We start from the raw sequence: 19,084 nt of genomic DNA, 5'->3' as shown, positions 1-19,084 counted from the left end.
GTTTTGATAATCTATTCTAACAACAAGTGTCATACCATAGAAATTGTAGATATTCTCGGGGTTTACCACTGGTTGGTGGCAAATTTATTCATGCTAAGGTTTTGGCGCGCGTTCTCTTTGGCGCACTCGTGTTGCGTAGGACCATTTCGTGTTGTGGGTGGAGGCGTACCAAAGGGGATGAGGAATTAATTTTCTCACATAATAAAAAATATCATCATTGTCTTTGCCGCGCAGTTTGAAATAGGTGCCTCTTGCTGGCTCAGTGTGATATTGCTGGGGTGTCCGAGTTGTTGGGGATACGTGTTAGGTGAGCGATTCGTCAATTTGGTGCACACATTTGTTAATGATGGTTCGTATGTCACTTACGCGCGAGCATCAGCGCACGGGTGTGATATAGGCGTCTGGCAATGTGATCTACAGTGTTCTATTCAATACCAGTTTCAGGTGTGCATTGAATGGTGAGTGCACTGGTACATCTGTGAACACTTGTAGTTTTTACAGTTGCTGTTTTACCTCTTCATCTTCTTTGTCCTCATTGCAAACTAGTGGACATTATACCTGATACATATGAATTTATTTAATCTGAAATGTGGAGTAAATGAATTTTAGGATGAATGACTGGCCTTGACCAGCTGTGTGACTCATGTTGATGCATCTTGGAGCCCCCATGACAGGCCATGACTCAATGACTGCTGGAACTAATGGATGGCTTTTTCAGGTCTCTGCTCAGCATACATTCAGGAAATGTCACAGCGATCAATCACGTGAGCATTCTCCTTTGCTATCTGCAGCTGTGTTCTCTGCGCAAGCTGTGGCAAGATCTCAAATGTTGATGATAAGTTATGAAAATATGTCATTCAGCCCACATGGCTTGCATGGTCACAGCTCTTATACAAGCTATGTATTCTGCTGCAGTACTACATTGCAGATTTCTTGACATTTGATGTGGTTTTCTTTAAAATGGACATTCTTTCAATAGGGATATTCTATGTCTTTGTAGGTTGAATGTGAAAGTGTCATTTATGTGGCAAGTGTTTGTAGCTGAAATAGTATAATTCAAGCTTATGAGTCATAACTGTGATGAGAGGGGCAAACAGAAGTTTAACAAGTTCTGGGCATTGTCCTCATGGCTGGAAAGGTAAATACTGTGCTGTGTCTGAGAAGTTCTTGATGAAACTTATCACTTTTCAGATCATTCTTCTCTCCAAAGGCCAAGAAACCAGACAATGTTGAGAAAAGCCAGTCTAAAACACCAGAGAAGTAAGTCACTTGGAAAACCATATTGAAGATTAGGCACATGAGTGTGCCGTTCTTCATCCAAGACTCTCCTATGGCTGGAAGGGCACTGTGCCGATGCTTGACTGGACATCTTAGGTTACAGAACCTTGCTATCACCTACAGGCTGAGACCTGGGCTTTGGCCACAGCTAGCTCATGCCAGGTGTCTGACCATTTCTGCTGTCTCATTCAGGAAGCAGTGCAAGGATGGAAATTTGTCTGATGAACCAGATGGTGATTCACCCATCAAACAGATCAGGAAACGCAGGCCGATGATTGAAAGCGACTCAGAGGGGGAAAGAAGGTTAGTGTGGAGATAGCTGTAGCCTTGACTGAGCCAAAAAGTTTCCAGCTTCTTGCCACACTGACAATGGACCAAGCACATACAGGAGATGCCCCCCAGACCTTTGAAAACCAGTCTGGCCTGAGCCACATGTTCTGTTCACTTTATACATCTGTATCCTCACTCTCACTGTCACCCTTCTGTTTGCACTCACAGCTGTCCAAGAGTGGTGCTAGTATATTGGCCTCATCACTGGTTGAGTTCACCAGCCATGTTATTGTACCTTGTGCTGTTGCTGGGGGGGGGGGGGGGGGGGAATCTCAGGCTATACCATGTCCTGTCTATGCTTCCATTGGCATGTTTTGTTTGATGATTCACCTGCCAGGCTCAATGCACAGGAAAAACACATGACATGTATGTTTGTGGAATGTTTGTGGGTGTATCCAACACCACCTCCACTGCATGGTATTGGCAACAGTTGTGTGTGTTGATGGCTCTTGTGCTTGTATGCACTGCTTTATTAGTTTGTTAACCATCCATTGTCTAGAGTAGTATGTGCTGCCATTATGACATGTGTGTGTGGATCTTGGACTTGTTACATTCAGCTACTGTGATACCATAAGCTTCTCTGCAAAGTGCCACCAATGGTAAAGTAGCTTATGGACTGTGTTTGGACTCTCCTGCAGTCCAATGAAGAGCGACGGAGATGGCCAAGCCAGGAACGGCTCCCCCAAGAAGCAGGTCAAAACCGAAGCTGCGGCCCCTGTCAAGCAGGAGTCCTCCCCGCCGGTCTCCGCCGCGAAAAACGGCAAGGCACCGCTCCGGAAGACCGGTGAGGGCCAGCAATCCTGTATGAATGGAAGACGATATGTTGATGGGACACAGTCTGTGTGCCAAGGAGGGTTTCTGGCGGCAACTTGGGACCGCGCTGAGAATCGCGTGAGAGCTGAGGGGGAGGGGATATCTCTTACCCGGCGGAGGGGGGGGGGGGGGGGGGGGAGGGCTCCGGCCGGGTCTGTGGGCCTTCGTACTAGTTTCAGTTTGAATTGTATGGTCATCACTCATGGAGTTGTTGGTTTGTTCTCTACAATTTGTCGGTGTTCGTCAGTTAACGGTGGACGTTAAGTCAGGGTGGCTCGGGACGCTATCGATATAAGTTGTCGATTTGATCGGTAAAGAAACAGGCGGTTCTCATGTACATACGGCTGTCCATGTTGTCTTCCTCAAGCATACTAAAAACCCAAGAGTGAACACACCCACTTTCCACATGCAGGACTTCATTAGTTAGCCCCTACTGGGTTGGAATGCTGGCATCCAAATGACACCTCACCGCACATATGTTCGCAGCGAGGAAGAGTGCCGTTGGTAGCGTGTCCACGGAGGCCAAGCAGAAGAGCCTTCTGGGGAAGATGAAGTCCACAAGTCCCAAGACGGCCACTGCTGACCGCGACGAGCAGGCCAAGTCCTCCAGTCCTGAGCCTGACGCCGAGGACGCCGCCTCTTTGTCTCCGAAAGCCTCCCCGAAGGAGACGTCGAAGCCGCTGCCGTCCGACTCGACCGTTTCCTCTAGCCGTCGGCTGAATGACAAGGACGGTGACGGCGACAGCAAGACTTCGAAGCCCGGTGGCCGGGCGACGAAGGCAAAGGCGGTCGGGAAGGGGAAGGCGGGGGGCAAGGGGAAGACAGAGGTGAAAGGAAAGAGCGAGGCAAAGGGGAGGAAGCGGAAAAGTGACAGTGACGCCGGCACGAGGAACAAGAAGGAGCGGTGTTCCGGTTCGGCTAGCGAGGAGGACGAAGCGGCCGAGGGGGACGGGGCCGGCCCGGAGGCCGAGCAGCCGGCAGAAGTGAAACAGGAAGCGGCAGTGAAGCGTGAAGAGGCTGATGACGAGGATGCAACAACCAAATCCAAGGGCTCAAAAGGTGAGATGCCTTTACATGCACTGCTTACCGCCGTTTCGGCTATTGTTGCCATGTCTTACGGTCGCTGTCATACCAGCCCTAGAGTGTGGTGCTGATAAACAGGTTAAGATGGCGACAACGCATGGCCTTGCATCATGTTTGTGGACAAATTTGTCTCGCCTTTGCATGTATGTGCTGTGTCTGGGAAAAATTTCATCTTCGAAAAATGGTGTGGGAAAAGGGCAATCGTCGCGTGTCGTTTATCGGTGCCGTCCTGGCGGTTATTGCTCCCATTTTCGGCGATTTTTCACCACTTGTGGTGTTATCTTACGACGTCAGGAAATTTTATGATAGCCAACCCGTTGCCTTAGCTGGTTAGAGCGCCTGCCTTCTGACCCGTTCACCCGTGGCGGGGTGTGTTCGAGTCGCTTTAGGTGCTCGCCATTTACGTTTAACACGTATGGCCTGCGGCCGGTGGCAGCGGCCAGGCTAGGGTTCTAGTGACGTCTGAGGGCAGCAAGGACCGTGCCGAGCCATGCGACACGTTAAAATATCGGCACCAAGTTCCTGCCGTTTAACTGGAATTGCAGAACCGGATGGTGGGGGTCATTGTTCGCTTAACAAGCAGCAATTGGCATAAGCTGTGATCCCAAAAATCCATCCGTTCAAAAGGTCCGGATTGAACCTTAAAAAGCTCCTCATGTCTGTTGCTTTTTATGTATCTGAATAATGATATCGAATAACCTGGTTTTCTGCGTGGAGGTAACGATTCTTACCCAGCTCCATGTACCTGCCCGACCCTCGTGACGCAGCTGGGAGGCCGCACTCCTGTCCTGACCGTGCCGCGCGTGTCTTCTCATCCCTTCACTGCTCAGTTGGTAACAGGCCTGAACTGTGCTATTCGTGACCCTGTCGTGCATCTTGCATTTACTCATGCGGCCCACTTTTCCAGACGTGAAAAAGGAGGGGCCAATGACTGGAATATTCGGCCTTTCGAACAAGTCAGATTCGAACGGCCAAGCCAAGACCGACGGTAACGAGTACGACCCGTCGAAAAAGAAGTATCACCCGGTGAAAGACGCGATATGGAATGCCGGGCAAAAGTGAGTTGTGGGCTTGAGAGTTATAAATAGCGGCGTTGCGAATACCTCCTCTTTAGATGAACACAACTTGAGTAACGGATGCAAAAATGTAGTCTTTCGCAGTACATCACCACTTCCTAGGACCCATCCAAGCCGTCGCGTTTCCCCAACGTGGAGGAAAAGCCTCCGCTGGCTCGGCGTATCGTGACGTTGAGAAATTACGAGAACTGTGGTTATCAGGCTGGGACATCGGTATCCCCACGTTATCACACAGTTCGGATCCTGTGGGTGGCAAGGTTAGCATGTACACGGCATGCTTTTAGAGTGGAGGACCCCGGTCTCAATGCGATGCGAGAAAGCGAGTATTTGGTTAAATTTCTGTGAGAGCGGTGAATGTCGTAGGATCAAATGCCGATTTTTGCGGCACGTGAGAGGCAACGGGTTTCCGCATGGCCTCTTGTTGTCCCCTTTGGGTCCCTCAGAGGCTGCTGCTGACTTAGTCAACCTGTCGCCTGCTTTGTCGCGGACGTGCTCGACTCCCCCGCTCCCTCAACGGCCTGCGTCCCGCCGGGCGCTGCCAGCCATCCCGCGGTGACCTCTCCGGACAACCTTCTGCACCGCAGGGCACCGTACCCCCCGCTCACATCTGGCAGCCGTCACCCCCGGCCCAGACCACCTGATCCACGTGATGCCGTCCGTCCCTGATCCCGTCGGATTGTAGTCGCCGCTGACCACCGGCGCGGTCGCAGGGTGCCGTACCTGGCGCTGGCGCGCACGTTCGAGCTGATCGAGAGTACCAGCGCGCGCCTCAAGATGATCGACATCCTCTGCAACTACCTGCGCTCGGTGGTGGCGCTCAGTCCAGACGACCTGCTGCCCTCCGTGTATCTGTGCCTCAACCGGCTGGCGCCCGCTTACCATGGTCAGTGGGCGCTGCCGGCAGCGCTTCGCTGCGGGCCGCGAGCGGGGTTAGATTGGTGCTGCCGCGGCGGCGCTGGTGACGCGGTGGTGTGTTGTAGTCGGTGAAGTGTTATGTTTGACTGTCGCAATGGCTTGGTCTGGCCTTGTTTGTCTAGTGTTGTGTCATCACTTTGGTACCACCGTGGGGTATTTGTGGCAGTTGTTTACGAGCTATTGCTGTAGCACTGCCCCTCTCAACTCTAGTCCAGTCGTAGTCGCAGATGCGTTGCATGGGCCATTCGCACAGCACGCTGTCACAATAGGCTCAGTGGCCAGTTTGTCCTTCACGGCGTCACTGGCATATGGTCACAAAGGGAGGGCAACCTGTCCGCTATCTGACGAACTCCGAGCCCTCCACATATTGACCTTTTCCTTGACCCCGCACCCTCACGCGTCGAGCTGGGCTGGACGAACCCTGAACTCTTCACGCTGACCCCCGCCCCCCTCTCCCCTCCCCCTCCCACCAGGCATCGAGCTGGGCTGGGCGCACCCTGAACTCACCACACTAACCTCTCATGTCCCCCCCCCCCCCCCCTGCCTCCCATCAGGCATTGAGCGGGAATGGACGAACTCTGAACCCTCCACATTGACCCCGCCCCTCCCCCTCCCACCAGGCATCGAGCTCGGCATCGGCGAGGGCGCCATCACGAAGGCGGTGGCGCTGTCCACGGGCCGAACCGTGGACAAGGTGCGCGCCGAGGCGGGCGAGCGCGGCGATCTGGGCCTGGTGGCCGAGGCCAGCAAGACCCGCCAGAGGCTGATGTTCCGGCCGGCGCCGCTCACCGTGGCCGGCGTGTTCCGCGCGCTGTGCCAGATCGCCGAGATGACCGGGCACGCGGTGAGGAGAGAGGCCGAGGGCTGAGGAGGGGGAGGTCGGGGTGAGGTGGGTTCGCGGGTATGGGTGAGGTCCGGAGGGACAGAATCGTGCATGGGTGACAGTGATGTTGAGCGCAGCTAGTTCGCGTTCAGACTGCATGTCACTACCAGCATGTACTGGCCGGGTACGTGTTTTCTTAGCCATACGTCAATTGTGAACTGAGAGGACAAACCAGTTTTCGCACATGAAACTTAGGATCTTACATCTCATACAGTTTGCGACCCCAGAATTGTGAGACCTTATGACAGCGATGACTTGATGATCCGGGAGTGTGGTTCGCTAAAACGGCCGTTGGTGCTACAGGCGATGAACAAGAAGGTGGAGAAGATGCAGTCGTTGATGGTGGCCTGCCGGCACGCCGAGACACGCTTCATCGTCCGCTCCCTGAGTGGCAAGCTCAGGATCGGCCTGGCCGAGCAGTCAGCCCTTCAGGTATCCATGGCAACGCTCGCTTCCCCGACGGGCAGAACCGCGTGAAACCACGGTGACGTGCGCGTTAGCGGGTCAGGTACCCATGGCAACCAGCGCTTCTCGGTTGGCTTGGCACGGTGACGTGCCTTGGTGTATGCTTGCGGTGACAGTCGGCGTCACGTGTGTGCTTACTGCCGCCCGTCTGCTTACTGAGGATGGTGACACGACGGAGATTTAACTGCCGTGGTTGTATGAGCAGCCCATCGGCAAAAAAGGCCGAAACAAGCTTTCTTTTGGATGTACGATGACGCCCCTCCATGTGAACAGGCCGAGTGACGGCTGATGAACGCCTCGTCTTTCACCAGACCTGTGTGGTGACTGAGGCCCCCCCCCCTTCCCCCCTCCCACCAGGCGCTGGCCCAGGCGTGCGTGATGACCCTCCCCTCCCTCCTCCCACCAGGCGCTGGCCCAGGCGTGCGTGATGACCATCCCCTCTCTCCTCCCACCAGGCGCTGGCCCAGGCGTGCGTGATGACCCCCCCTCTCCTCCCACCAGGTACTGGTCCAGGCGTGCGTGATGACCACCCCTCCCTCCTCCCACCAGGTACTGGTCCAGGCGTGCGTGATGACCCTCCCCTCCCTCCTCCCACCAGGCGCTGGCCCAGCGTGCGTGATGACCCTCCCCTCTCTCTCCCACCAGGTACTGGTCCAGGCGTGCGTGATGACCATCCCCTCCTCCTCCCACCAGGTACTGGCCCAGGCGTGCGTGATGACCCCCTCTCCCTCCTCCCACCAGGCGCTGGCCCACGTGCGTGATGACCCTCCCCTCTCCTCCCACCAGGCTGGCCCAGGCGTGCGTGATGACCTCCCCTCCTCCTCCCCCTCCTCCAACCGGTACTGGTCCAGGCGTGCGTGAGTGACCCCCCCTCCTCCTCCCACAAGGAGTGGCCCAGACGTTGCGTGATTGACCCTCCCCTTCTCCTGCCACCCCGGTAATGGTCCAGGCGTGAGTGATGACATCCCCTCCCTCCTCCCACCAGGCACTGGCCCCAGGCGTGCTTGATGACCATCCCCTCCCTCCTCCCACCAGGCACTGGCCCAGGCGTGCGTGATAGACGCAGCCGGAACAGCCTCGACCAGCCGAGCAGCTTGGACGCCACTGGCCGGGCCTGTCAGCCGCCGAGAAGGCCAAGGCCAAGGTGGAGTAGGCGGCGCTGGTGCTCAAGAACCGTCTACTGGTCAGTAGGGCGCGGGGGAGCGTGCCTGCCTCATGGTTCCTTGGGGGAGGTTATAGGTCCAGGACCCCAACGGTAACATTCCCGCCGCTGTGTGAGGGTAGGGTGGTCTGAGTTGATGGGCTGTGTTCACGAGGTGACGCCTAGCGACTTTGGAGATGGGGCAGCTGTTCGCATGAACATAGCAGAGCCATGTCGAGTTGACCGGGCCCCATCTCGTGACCATCAGAACCCAGGGGGTCTGGGTCAGCACGGGATTTTGCTCTCCTCCGCGGCTCGGCTGCTCTTGAGGAGTTGACCGCGCCGTTTCTCCGAAACTTGTCGTGAAAAGAGCCTCACTGTCTTCACCTGTGCAGTTGAACCACCCTTCGTGGTAGGAAAGGAGTCGGATAACGCGATTGCGTGCGCGAGGCGGCTTGAAAAGCCTGAGGGTGTGATTAAAAGAAGCTGAACAGCCGGTCAGACGCGAGCGCAGCCCCCTACAGAGCTCGACGCGTGTGGCTGAATGGCCCCGACACCGAACGCCCTCAGTGCGGCCGGTCACGTGACCCGTGTTGCAGCGAGTGCCCGACCTATGACGAGATCGTGCCGGTGCTGCTGGAGCACGGACTGCAGAAGCTGCCCGAACACTGCCGCATCCGGGCCGGTGTGCCGCTCAAGCCCATGCTGGCCCACCCCACCAAGGGTAGGTAGGGGTTGTGCTGGCCCACCCAGCAGGGGTAGGTAGCATCTTCTAGCAGGGCGCATCTTCCATTGACGTCTTAGAGGTCAGAACAGGTCATTGACCTAAGACGACCTGGGTCGACATTTTGTTTTAGGAACATACTGTCTAGCGTAATGTTTGTCGCTTATTCAATGCAAAGCTCAGAGCAGTGTTGGATGAATTTGGTCACCATGACCTTCGAAAGGTCAAACAAGGTCACTGACCTCAAATGGGCTTGCGACCTTTTGCTTAGAAGCAGTTGTCTAAGTTCTGGGGGCACTTTGGAGACCAACCTGGAATTTGACCTTGTTTGACCTTATTTGACCTGAAGTTCATGACCAAGGAAGCTCAAACTGTGGCTTAAGTGAGTTCACGTACAGGTCAGGACACTCCATAAATTTCGTATCTCTAGCTTTCTTAGTTCTCGAGATCTCAGGGGGGGGGGTCAAATTGACCCCCACCCTAGCGAAGGGTATCTAGCCGGCCACCCGGGCGCGTGTTAATCGAGTCCTTGGTGGGACTGGAAAGCTTGCTGCGTGGTTGAGTTCTTTGTTTCGTTCAATATAAAATGCGTTAAGCTTCGATGGAGTTTTGGTTTTGGTGGTGTTGGTTTGCTTTGGGTCAATGATTTCGTTTGGGTTCAGTGGTTTCCCCAGCGGTTTTTTGTGAATCGTTATTCGCGTTGGCAATATTTCGGTTTGCTTATGTTTTGAGGGACATTGACCGAGTCACTGCAACGTGGCGCCACGCTTGCAATGTTTGCAAACCCCACGACAACAGCGTAAAACATGTTTCGTTTCCCTTCCGACGTGGCGCCCGTGAATCCGTGACCTCTTCAATACCTGACCGACGCCGCCGCCCCAGGCGTGTCGGAGGTGCTGTCGCGGTTCGAGGGCGCCCAGTTCACCTGCGAGTACAAGTACGACGGCGAGCGCGCGCAAATTCACCTGCTGGAGGACGGCTCGATACATGTCTACAGCCGGAACCAGGAGGACAACACCACCAAGTACCCGGACATCATTTCTCGCTTCAAGGCTTGCCTCACTGGCGATGTCAGGTGAGAGCAGCGTTCACCGATGGCGGAGCTCACTGTGATAGGAGGGGTGAGAGGCACGGTGGGACGCTGCGACGGATGGGGACCAAACGGTAGGGGACCGCGGAACAGCACTGAGAACGGGAAAGGAACGGTTGGCGGCGCGGCGAAAATGGAACGGAGTGAGCAGCCCGTGAGCTGGACTGCGAGTGGAACAGCAAATAACGCGGTTTCGAATCTGAGAGTGGAGCCCTGACACGACTGGGGAATGTAACGGGAGCGATTGGGGCTGTTCTCTGAGATGCGCTGAGTGAGATGGTTCGAACTGGGAGCGTGACCAGTGGTAGAGCCGGGACGACACGTCGCTCATTTTGCGACTGTTTGGCGCTTTCTGTATGGACAGGGCTGAAATTGGTTGCTTTTTTTCAGTTAAGTCGTTGCGCGTACCGAAATCCCGCTTTGTATCAAGCAAGCCTGTGAGTTTGGATGAGAGTGATGCACTCGAAGGCTGATGAACCAAAGGTAAGTGTTTTTCGCCGTGAAAACTGCTCGTGCTTGGGTTGAGTTTGCGACGTTTTCACGACCGCGCTCCGTGTGTCCTCCATGTCCGCTGCGGACAAGCACTGCCCGTGTCCGCTGCCGGCAAGCCTCGTCCCGTGTCCGCTGCGAGCGAGCCCTGTCCGTGGCCGCTGCGGACGAGCCCTGTCCAGTGTACGCTGCGGACGAGCCCTGTCCAGTGTCCGCTGCGGGCAAACCCTGTCCGTGTCCGCTGCGGACGAGCCATGTCCGTGTCCGCCGCGGACGAGCCCTGTCCGTATCCGCTGCGGACGAGCCCTGTCCGTGTCCGCCTCTGACGTGTCCGCGCCGTGTCCGCACAGCTCGTGCATCCTGGACTCGGAGGCGGTGGCGTGGGACACCGAGCAGAAGCAGATCCTGCCGTTCCAGGTGCTCAGCACACGCAAACGCAAGGTGAGACACCTCCATCCCGCTCCGCTGAAGTGGCGGCGCGCACGGTTTGTCGTAGATTGTTTCTGTGGTTGTGCACGTGATAACATAGGCCGGCAAGACCAGCCAGATTATCGGAGCGTACGCTGGAGCATATCCGGATTGGCGATTCTTGTTGGCAACGGAGTGGCAATACCAGCAGGACCCAGATTACTGTTTTTTGCTCCGTTTTGTCTGGAGTTTATAGCTGGCTTGGCTACAATCTGGTCGTTGGCTGAAAAGTCTATGGTCCATCGTTCTGCGTAACACTGCATTAGGCGGTGTGACTTGCCACCCCGATTCGTCCAAATCGCACCCACGGCGTTGTGTTGTACTACATCGTTTCCTGAACCGGCCGAGCGGCACACGGCGGTGGCCGGAGTGACCAAAGTTTCGCGATGTGACCGCCAGGACGCCGGCTCGTCGGAGATCAAGGTGCAGGTGTGCGTGTTCGCGTTCGACTTACTGTTCCTCAACGGGGAGTCCCTCGTCACCCAGTCGTTCGAGCACAGGAGAGAGAGGCTACGCAACAGCTTCAAGGTCATTTCACTCCCGTGGTGTACGGGCTACAAGTGCCTCCGGATAGTCCGGACTGCATGTGCGAATATTGGAAACCATGAAGTAGTGCTATAATCTAACGAGTGTTGTGGGCGTTTTGGGTTCCCTTCACAGGCCAGTATCGGTCTGTTAATTTGCCTATGTATGTTTATCTACTGATGGCTTCTCGGTGGAGCCAAATACCTCTGTTATGTTTTGTCCGTCCGATTCTGGGCAGGGAGTGGTGTGCATTTTTGACATTATGGAGTCGCCTGTCGCGGGTTTGGCCGCTTTCTTCATAACCCCGTCCCAGAGTGCGCCCAGACCACCGTAAAATACAGGTGTCTGGCAGAAGCGACGATTGTTTTCGCCGCGAAAGGGTATTGACATGTAACCTTTTCAAGAAGTGTCAAATATTTACTCTCTTTCGGATGAATGGTATTTGTTCTCTAACTGATATGTCCTTGTATGTCTATGGAGCTTGGTGTGGACAAAATCCAATGTGTGCGTTTCCGTTTTGTAGGGGCAGTACTGATACGATGCGATCCAGGGCATCTATTGCGCCAGCAGCTTTCTATGGCATACTGATGAAATGTCCTCACATCAGAGCAGTATTGTCTTAGCATGTAAGCCGAGAGGATGACCATTTCTTCATGCTCCAGGAGGTGGAGGGTCAATTCACGTTTGCCAAGAGCATGGACTCAACCAATGTGGAAGACATAGCTGAGTTTTTGGATGAGTCTGTGAAAGGTGAGTTGTCATGTCCTTTCCGATGTTTTCGTGTGTTCTGCGGTGTTGCGTTCTCCTTGGACAAAGTGAATGAGCAGTTCTTAGTCATCAATGTTACAGCGATCAGAAAAAACGCAGTTGTTGGCATGCATGGAACCAGCGGAATGTGTTCAGCGCGTGTGCACCGATCGTTTGTTAGGTTAACTTTGCACGTGGTTTGACCGCATAACTGCCTATCAGCTGACCGCGCGCTGCTGAACCGGTGGCGTATCCACGGAACTTGTAAACTATCGAGGGTCGAGAACTTGTGACCGCGCGCTGCTGGGCCGGTGGCGTATCCACGGAACTTGTAAATTGTCGAGGGTCGAGAACTTGTGACCGCGCGCTGCTGAACCGGTGGCGTATCCACGGAACTTGCAAACTATCGAAGGTGGAGATCCTGTGACCGCGTCCGTTCACATCCGACATCACGTTATCATGACGTCAGAGACTTCACCTCGCCTCGCATCGGCAGGCAACTGCGAGGGCCTGATGGTCAAGACGCTGGACAGAGACGCCACGTACGAGATCGCCAAACGGTCGCGCAACTGGCTCAAGCTCAAGAAGGACTATCTGGACGGTGTGGGCGACACGATCGGTAGGCGGAGGGAGACCGGGGCTCCTGGGAGAGGGACCCGGGGAGACCGGCGCTCGTGGCTCTGGGAAACTCGTGTCCGGTTTCATGCCGGTCGCCCAGCGTTCCAAAATTCGTCCAGTAGGATGAGCAGGGAGTCAATATGAATGCATGCTACCAGAATCCCGGCTCTCCGGCAGCCACGCACGCAATTCGTCGACGTTAATCCGTTGCCCTGTGACCCCGACCGAGATATTTGATCTACTCAGCTAATTTGTCAATCCTGAGGCGCGCAGATACTGGTTGACGGCCGCCCGGTCCGATGCTGATTGGCCGATTCTGAGCAAGGGAAGGGACCACAGGCAGTGAGCCCAAAGCCGGGTTGTTAAAGCATGAAAACATCGACATCCCCACCACCTAAGTGGCCGAATATTGGAACGCTGCGGTCTTCTGTTGGTCGCGACGCTAGCAGTTGCCTGTATGTCGGCATCGCTTTGATGCGGCATTCAATTGGGCACGCGGGCGTCACGTGCGTGTTTTTCTTACTGTCGCCTATCCACAGGCAGGCTAGGGAGCCCCTCCCACTTCCACAATGCCACAAAACCCATACCTCAATTTGAACACGCTTAGACACACCCGATCGTAACGCGCGTCGCAGCGCTCCACACAATGAAGAAATGCGAAATGTGAGTTGAACAGTGGCGCAAGATGGCGCCGGACCTTCCCGGCGTGCCGGAATTCACAAGAAGTGGTCACAACGTGGCGGTGGCCGCCGATTCCGACGTGTGACCCGTAGAGCATCAGAGTATGCCGCGCGGGTGCAATGGGATCTCGACCTTCTGCGCGTGGGACAGCCCCAATCGTCGTCGAAGCATGCCGACTTTTTGAACGTTCGTAAATCACAAGAAACTCGGCGTGTTTCGTGTGCGCACACTTGCCGCGCGCGTCATGTTCTGCAAAGACAGCAGGCCGGATGGTGGACCAGGTGGAGTTTCGGGTGGGATACGCTGCTGAGGGGGGTCCCTACGGCACGATGCCAGAAGGCGACCGAGACGCATGGCCCGTAACAACCTTGTTGAAGGTGACGTCATGGCGCACGGTGGCGCAATGACAAAGCAAGGATCACCCGCTTTCGCTAGTTCGAAGCCGGTGTCGCGCTGCTGGGAAGCAAGAGCGCACGGACAGTTTGCATGCTTTGACCGCGTGGGACACACGATTTTCTCAGTGCGATGGGAGACAATCGCCAGGCGCCGGCGCTAGTTATCCAGTGGCAGCAGCGTTGCGCTTGTCACCATCTTCTGCGACGATAGGGAAGGGTGGCAGCAGATGCCCTGACAATTGTCCTCGGCTGGTGATCCAAACCCCTGCTCAGACACCGGCACGTGAGGTGGTATCTCAGGATCACGGCTGTCAGCCGGTCGGTGGGGCCGAGCGGCCGGCACTCCCGCGGCGGCTGTGCTGATCCGGTCGGAAACGTCGGTGTCGGCGTCAACGTGATGCCGACGCGGAACTGACAGACGGGAAATGCTTCCTTAGGGAGCGACGTATCACGAACAGTCGAGTGCCGTTGTCAGGCTACGCGGTATATTACAACATCACGTCTCAGCAGCCTGCGCAGACAACCAACGGACGGCGGTGACCTTCCCCGAGGACGACGTCATGTCATGTCATTGGGGCTTTACGACGCACTCAGCTGCTGATGACTATATGACGCCGCCTGCCTCTCATCCCTAGGCAGGAAGGGCGGGCACCGCGGGGAACCGAACCCCGTACCTCTGGTCCTCCCAGACGTGCAGTGGTTAACGCAGACCGTTAACCACTACACTACCGCCACCTCTCCCCCGAGGATGAATTGCGTTCTGTTGTCAGCAGACAAGCTTTACGTTCTAAGCAATCAGCCAATTGATACGTTGAACACCTTAGCATTATCCACCATAAACACTGCCAACAGCTAGACACTCGCATATCGTTATCAAACAACACCATCTATAAGTACCGCACGCCGCAGCGCTCGTTCTCGCCACCTAGCGGCGACCCACTCGGTAATGTTGGCCGCGCACGTGGCGCCGTTACAGCGGGTCCTGCTGTCAGAAACAGGGGGATGTCGTGCCGCAGGCTGCCGTGTTGTCATCGTCACCGGAGAATGAGCAGCCAGTGAGAGGCTTCCCCACAGCTGGGCGGGCAGCGCAGAGGAGCCTACGTTAGCATCATCCCAACTTTGGCATTGTGCCTGTAATGGCTTGGCTATGTGGACGCTCGGAGGCTGTTTAATACTCCTGTCGCGCGCATCACAGTCGCTTCAGTTAATTATAATTACAGGTTCACCGGAGTTAATTTTGGGTGCAGCATTCCTTCATTCCGTCGTATGGCCTTCGATAGCATGTTTGCGGCAGTGTTCTCGCCCCCGTCCTTGCCGTTTTCCAAGGTTAGGACGCGGTGTCGGCTGTCTGCGCCATCTACGCCTGTTGTGCAATCGATATGTGATGTTGTCTAACGTTATCGGTAACGAGCCTTGCCGCTGTAGCAGTGCTCACTATGTCCAGTTCTGGGTCCGAGGCCTTCGACGCCGCCCAGTCCGATCGCGCTCGACCCTGACCCGGACCGACCCTGGCTGACCTGACCTTGGCCGATTCGACCTTGGCTGACCTTGATCATGACCAATCACAACCATGACCGACCCTGACGCTGACCGAGCCTGACCCTGACCGACCCTGACCCTGACCGACCCTGACCCTGACCTACCCTGACCCTGACCTACCCTGACCCTGACCGGCCCTGGCTAACTCCGATCCTGATCCTGACAGACCCTGACGCTGACCGACCCTGACCTGACCAACCCTGGCTGACTCCGATCCTGATCCTGACAGACCCTGGCCCCGACTGACCCTATCCCGGCCGGCTCAGACCCTGGTGACCTTGGCCCTGACCCCCGGCCTCGTGTACGCGGCAGACGTGGTGGTGCTCGGCGGCTTCCTCGGCAAAGGCAAGCGAACGGGCGGCTACGGGGGCTTCCTGCTCGCCTGCTACGACCCCGACAACGAGGAGTTTCAGAGCATCTGCAAGGTACGGCAGCAGGCACCGGCCACCGGCATGGGTGGATGTCCGTGTCGGAATGGAAGCGAGCTGGCGTGGAAGTAGTATGCTGTGTTACGGGGAATATTTAACAAGTTTTACAAGTTTTTGCTTTCAACAGTGAGTATTTTACAACGCGTAATTTGCCAGTGGCGTGCGCGGTTATTGTTTTACGTCCCGGTTTGCTGTCCTCTTTAAAGCCCTTTACCTTGAAGCGGTCCCATCTCCGTTGTCGACGTCATCGGCCTGTCCTCAGATCGGCACCGGGTTCTCGGAGGAGGACCTCCAGAAGCACTCTGCCTTCTTCAAGGACCACAAGATCGACGCTCCCAAGTCTTACTACCGGTACTCAATCGAGCCCGACCACTGGTTCGACGCCGCTCAGGTTCGCACCGTTGCTGGCTGGCTTACGCGCGGCGCAGGCTTGGACGCCCGCTCATGCGGTGGCTGAAGTTTCGTTTCGTTGGGGATAAGAAGGCCGCAGCAACGGGATGGGTCGGCCGCATGCGTTCTGTGTCGCGAAAGTGGGGAGCGTTGGAGTCAGATGTTGGACGTTTGCCTCAGTTCTTAATTGTGATGTTCGTCTTGGGCATTGGGAGACGCAGTTGTCCCTAGCTTCAGGCTCTGGTTCCCAACGCAGTGTCCCAAGCTTCGAGCTCTGGTCCTTAACGCAGTTGTCCCAAGCTTCGAGTTCTGGCCCCCAGTGCGATCTCTTACAAGAGCGTACACAAGAACCACAGTCGCTTTTTCGCAAGACATCGAAACAATCTCGGGATCGTCGACACCAGCTTTGGAAACCCGGCTGGTAGATGCTGCCCCCCCCCCCCCCCTCCCGTGTCGTGGACTCGCCCGGGTCAATGACTTCTGCCTGGTCGACAGGTGTGGGAGATCAAGTGCGCCGACCTCTCCATCTCACCCGTGCACAAGGCCGCGCTGGGCATCGTTGACCCGGAGCGCGGCATTTCGCTGCGCTTCCCGCGCTTTCTGCGCGTGCGCGACGACAAGACGCCAGAGCAGGCCACCTCCGCGCAGCAGATCGCCGACATGTACAACAGCCAGGACCAGGTACGGCAGGCTGCCCGCCCGTGTTATCCCCGCCCGCCGGGAACGGATGAGCCTGGGCTGGCGATGGCGGGCATGGGATCGGTGCCAGATACGGACGTTCGGTACTGAAGGTGCGGAGCCGGCGATGTTGAAGGCGTCGAAGCGGGCGCCGGCGCTCGGATAGGCAGTGCGCCGGGTGCTACCAGCTTTGGACCGGTGGCGGCTGTCACTCGTGTGGGGTGGTGCCAGGGTCGGGCTTAGCATGGGTGTAGCTACGTCTAGGAGGTTGTGAGGAGAAACTGAGGTCGGGATTGCGAAATACTGGAATCTGGAAGGGTCAACCTGTCCTGACAATGATATTTAGAATGGGAAAGCGTGAAAAACGAGCATGCTACGGGCAAAATTGGAGGGCGCAAAACCTCACTTTCTGAAAGCTGTAGGGGACATATCCTCAGCCCACAGCCTCGTAGACACACCTGTGAGTTTAGTATTGTCACGTCTGGTGTACGTTGGTGGCTCTCACACCCTAAGTAAAGATCCCGGCAGACGATCTGTGTTAGACGAAATGCTCAGACTAACGTCAAGGATCGGGTCCACGGCGCAGCGGTAGTGCGTCCAACTCCAGGCAGCGCGTCTGATTCCAGGTAGCGTGTCTGACTGTAGGTAGCGTATCTGAATCCAGGTAGTGCGTCTCCAGGTAGCGCGTCTCCAGGTAGCGCGTCTTCAGGCAGCGCGTCTCCAGGTAGCGCGTCTGATTCCAGCTCAGAAGGTTGCGCGTTCAACCCATGTCGGGGTTAGCACTTAACGCGCGGGAGCGCGCAAAGTATGGTGCCATTGCATTTGTGATATGAATTTGAACTGCAAACTGCACACAATCATATGCCGTGTACTTTGTGCCGGAAGACCTCGTGACACGCGTACAGTCGCGCGTCGCCATGTTCCAACTATTACGCGGCTTTCACAGGTGAAAAACCAGACGTCCAGCAAGGCGGCTGACGAAGAGGAGTTCTACTAGGCCGCGGCGAAGTCCGGCGGGAGAGGTTGGTCTCCTTCCACGAGACTGCCGCGACCAACAACCGTGTGGCGGCTCCCCGCCCGTCACGGAGGTGACGAAGCCCCGCCAGCACACCGTGACGCGGCCGTGACGGCGTAGCGTCACGGGAGTGTGCCTAGAGCTGTGTCACGGCAATGTGACGGGCCTGCGCTGCGATGCCGTGACAGAGGCGGCGCGTGCGGGGGATGTCTCCTGGCCTGCGCTGCGGTGCTGTGACAGAGGCGGCGCCTGCCAGGGTGACGTCGCCCGGTCCGGTACCTGAGTCGCCTCGTCTAGCCGGGCCGCGTGAGCACCGCCGTCGCAGGCACTCAGCCCCGATAGGCGGGCCTGCTGTGGCCGGACACTGGGACGCAGCCGTGCAGGGTCTCTCGGACGTGCTGCAGTCGGCCCTGGGACCGGCCGGCCGCACGGGCTCGGGCTACAAGCGGTGTACAAGCGATGCTTCTGCGCGTGTTGAAGTCGTTTTGTAATTCGTTTTAATTGACGCCTGACTGGTGTGAAATGAATGACGCGATGGCCGCCGTCGCGTGTTGGTTTTCGGACATGGTTCTTTGAAATACACGTGATGTTTGTTATCGCTGTTATTTCATTGCGCCGACTGGGTTTGTGGCCTGTCAATAATGTCATGAAAAGCCACGAGCACTCGGGCGTAACGTTTTCATTAAACATGCCGCTTCATGGTCGTATTAGTGAATTATTAAGCAAAATCGACAAGTCACTAGGTTCCCTACATACTGTGACAAGGTATTTGCCACGCTGACGTTGAATACGATCGACAAGATATATCCTTGGCCCATCGCATCACGTCTTGCATACATCACAGTAGTCTATCCGGACAGCGTTGACTACTGTAATATCTTCGGTTCCATTTCACGCTAGTCGACATGAGACTGGAGCGCTCGCATCTCAAAATCGATCGCCTGGCAACACGCGCACATACTAGATCACGTTTCAGCGATCTTCTCTGTGATGTCGGCTGGCAACCGTTCAGAATTCGCCGCACCATCTACGAGGTGACAGACCTCAACAACCATCACCAGCCATAGCGACGCCTGCATACCTCGGTGGCATCACACTCTCCACAAGTCGCGTTGGACTGTGCTGCGATTGGCGAGAAGTAGCGTGGCATGCGTCATTATCTAACAACAACTCTGAGTCATGGTCGCAGTGTGACCACAGCCCGCTTGGGACGGATTTGATGACCCTGTTATCACGAGCGGGAACTGCTGGAATGAGCTGGGGTGGCGGGGCTACTAACATGGTTGTCTAAACTGAAGGTCTTCGATTTTCAA

The 19,084-nt window shown here is 56.1% G+C and overlaps 1 protein-coding gene across 1 annotated transcript; it reads left to right on the top strand.

The window, feature by feature from the left end:
- The first annotated feature begins 131 nt into the window (after positions 1-131).
- LOC119113502 (DNA ligase 1) lies at positions 132-18,369 on the top strand. Its single transcript, XM_037237807.1, has 21 exons — positions 132-307; positions 719-764; positions 1,192-1,260; positions 1,471-1,581; positions 2,247-2,392; positions 2,908-3,480; positions 4,412-4,562; positions 5,291-5,463; positions 6,116-6,339; positions 6,682-6,810; positions 7,879-7,892; positions 8,584-8,708; positions 9,591-9,783; positions 10,638-10,728; positions 11,155-11,283; positions 11,943-12,030; positions 12,524-12,646; positions 15,573-15,685; positions 15,951-16,079; positions 16,574-16,759; positions 17,703-18,369. The coding sequence occupies exons 2-21, from the start codon at positions 745-747 to the stop codon at positions 17,751-17,753; spliced, it is 2,838 nt and encodes a 945-aa protein (XP_037093702.1). The 5' UTR covers positions 132-307; positions 719-744; the 3' UTR covers positions 17,754-18,369.
- The last annotated feature ends 715 nt before the right edge of the window (positions 18,370-19,084 follow it).

This window comes from Pollicipes pollicipes, unplaced genomic scaffold (assembly GCF_011947565.3).
Source record: "Pollicipes pollicipes isolate AB1234 unplaced genomic scaffold, Ppol_2.1 Scaffold_7262;HRSCAF=8765_pilon_pilon_pilon, whole genome shotgun sequence".
Classification (NCBI taxonomy): domain Eukaryota; kingdom Metazoa; phylum Arthropoda; class Thecostraca; order Pollicipedomorpha; family Pollicipedidae; genus Pollicipes; species Pollicipes pollicipes.
This window is presented reverse-complemented; position numbering and strand designations above follow the sequence as displayed.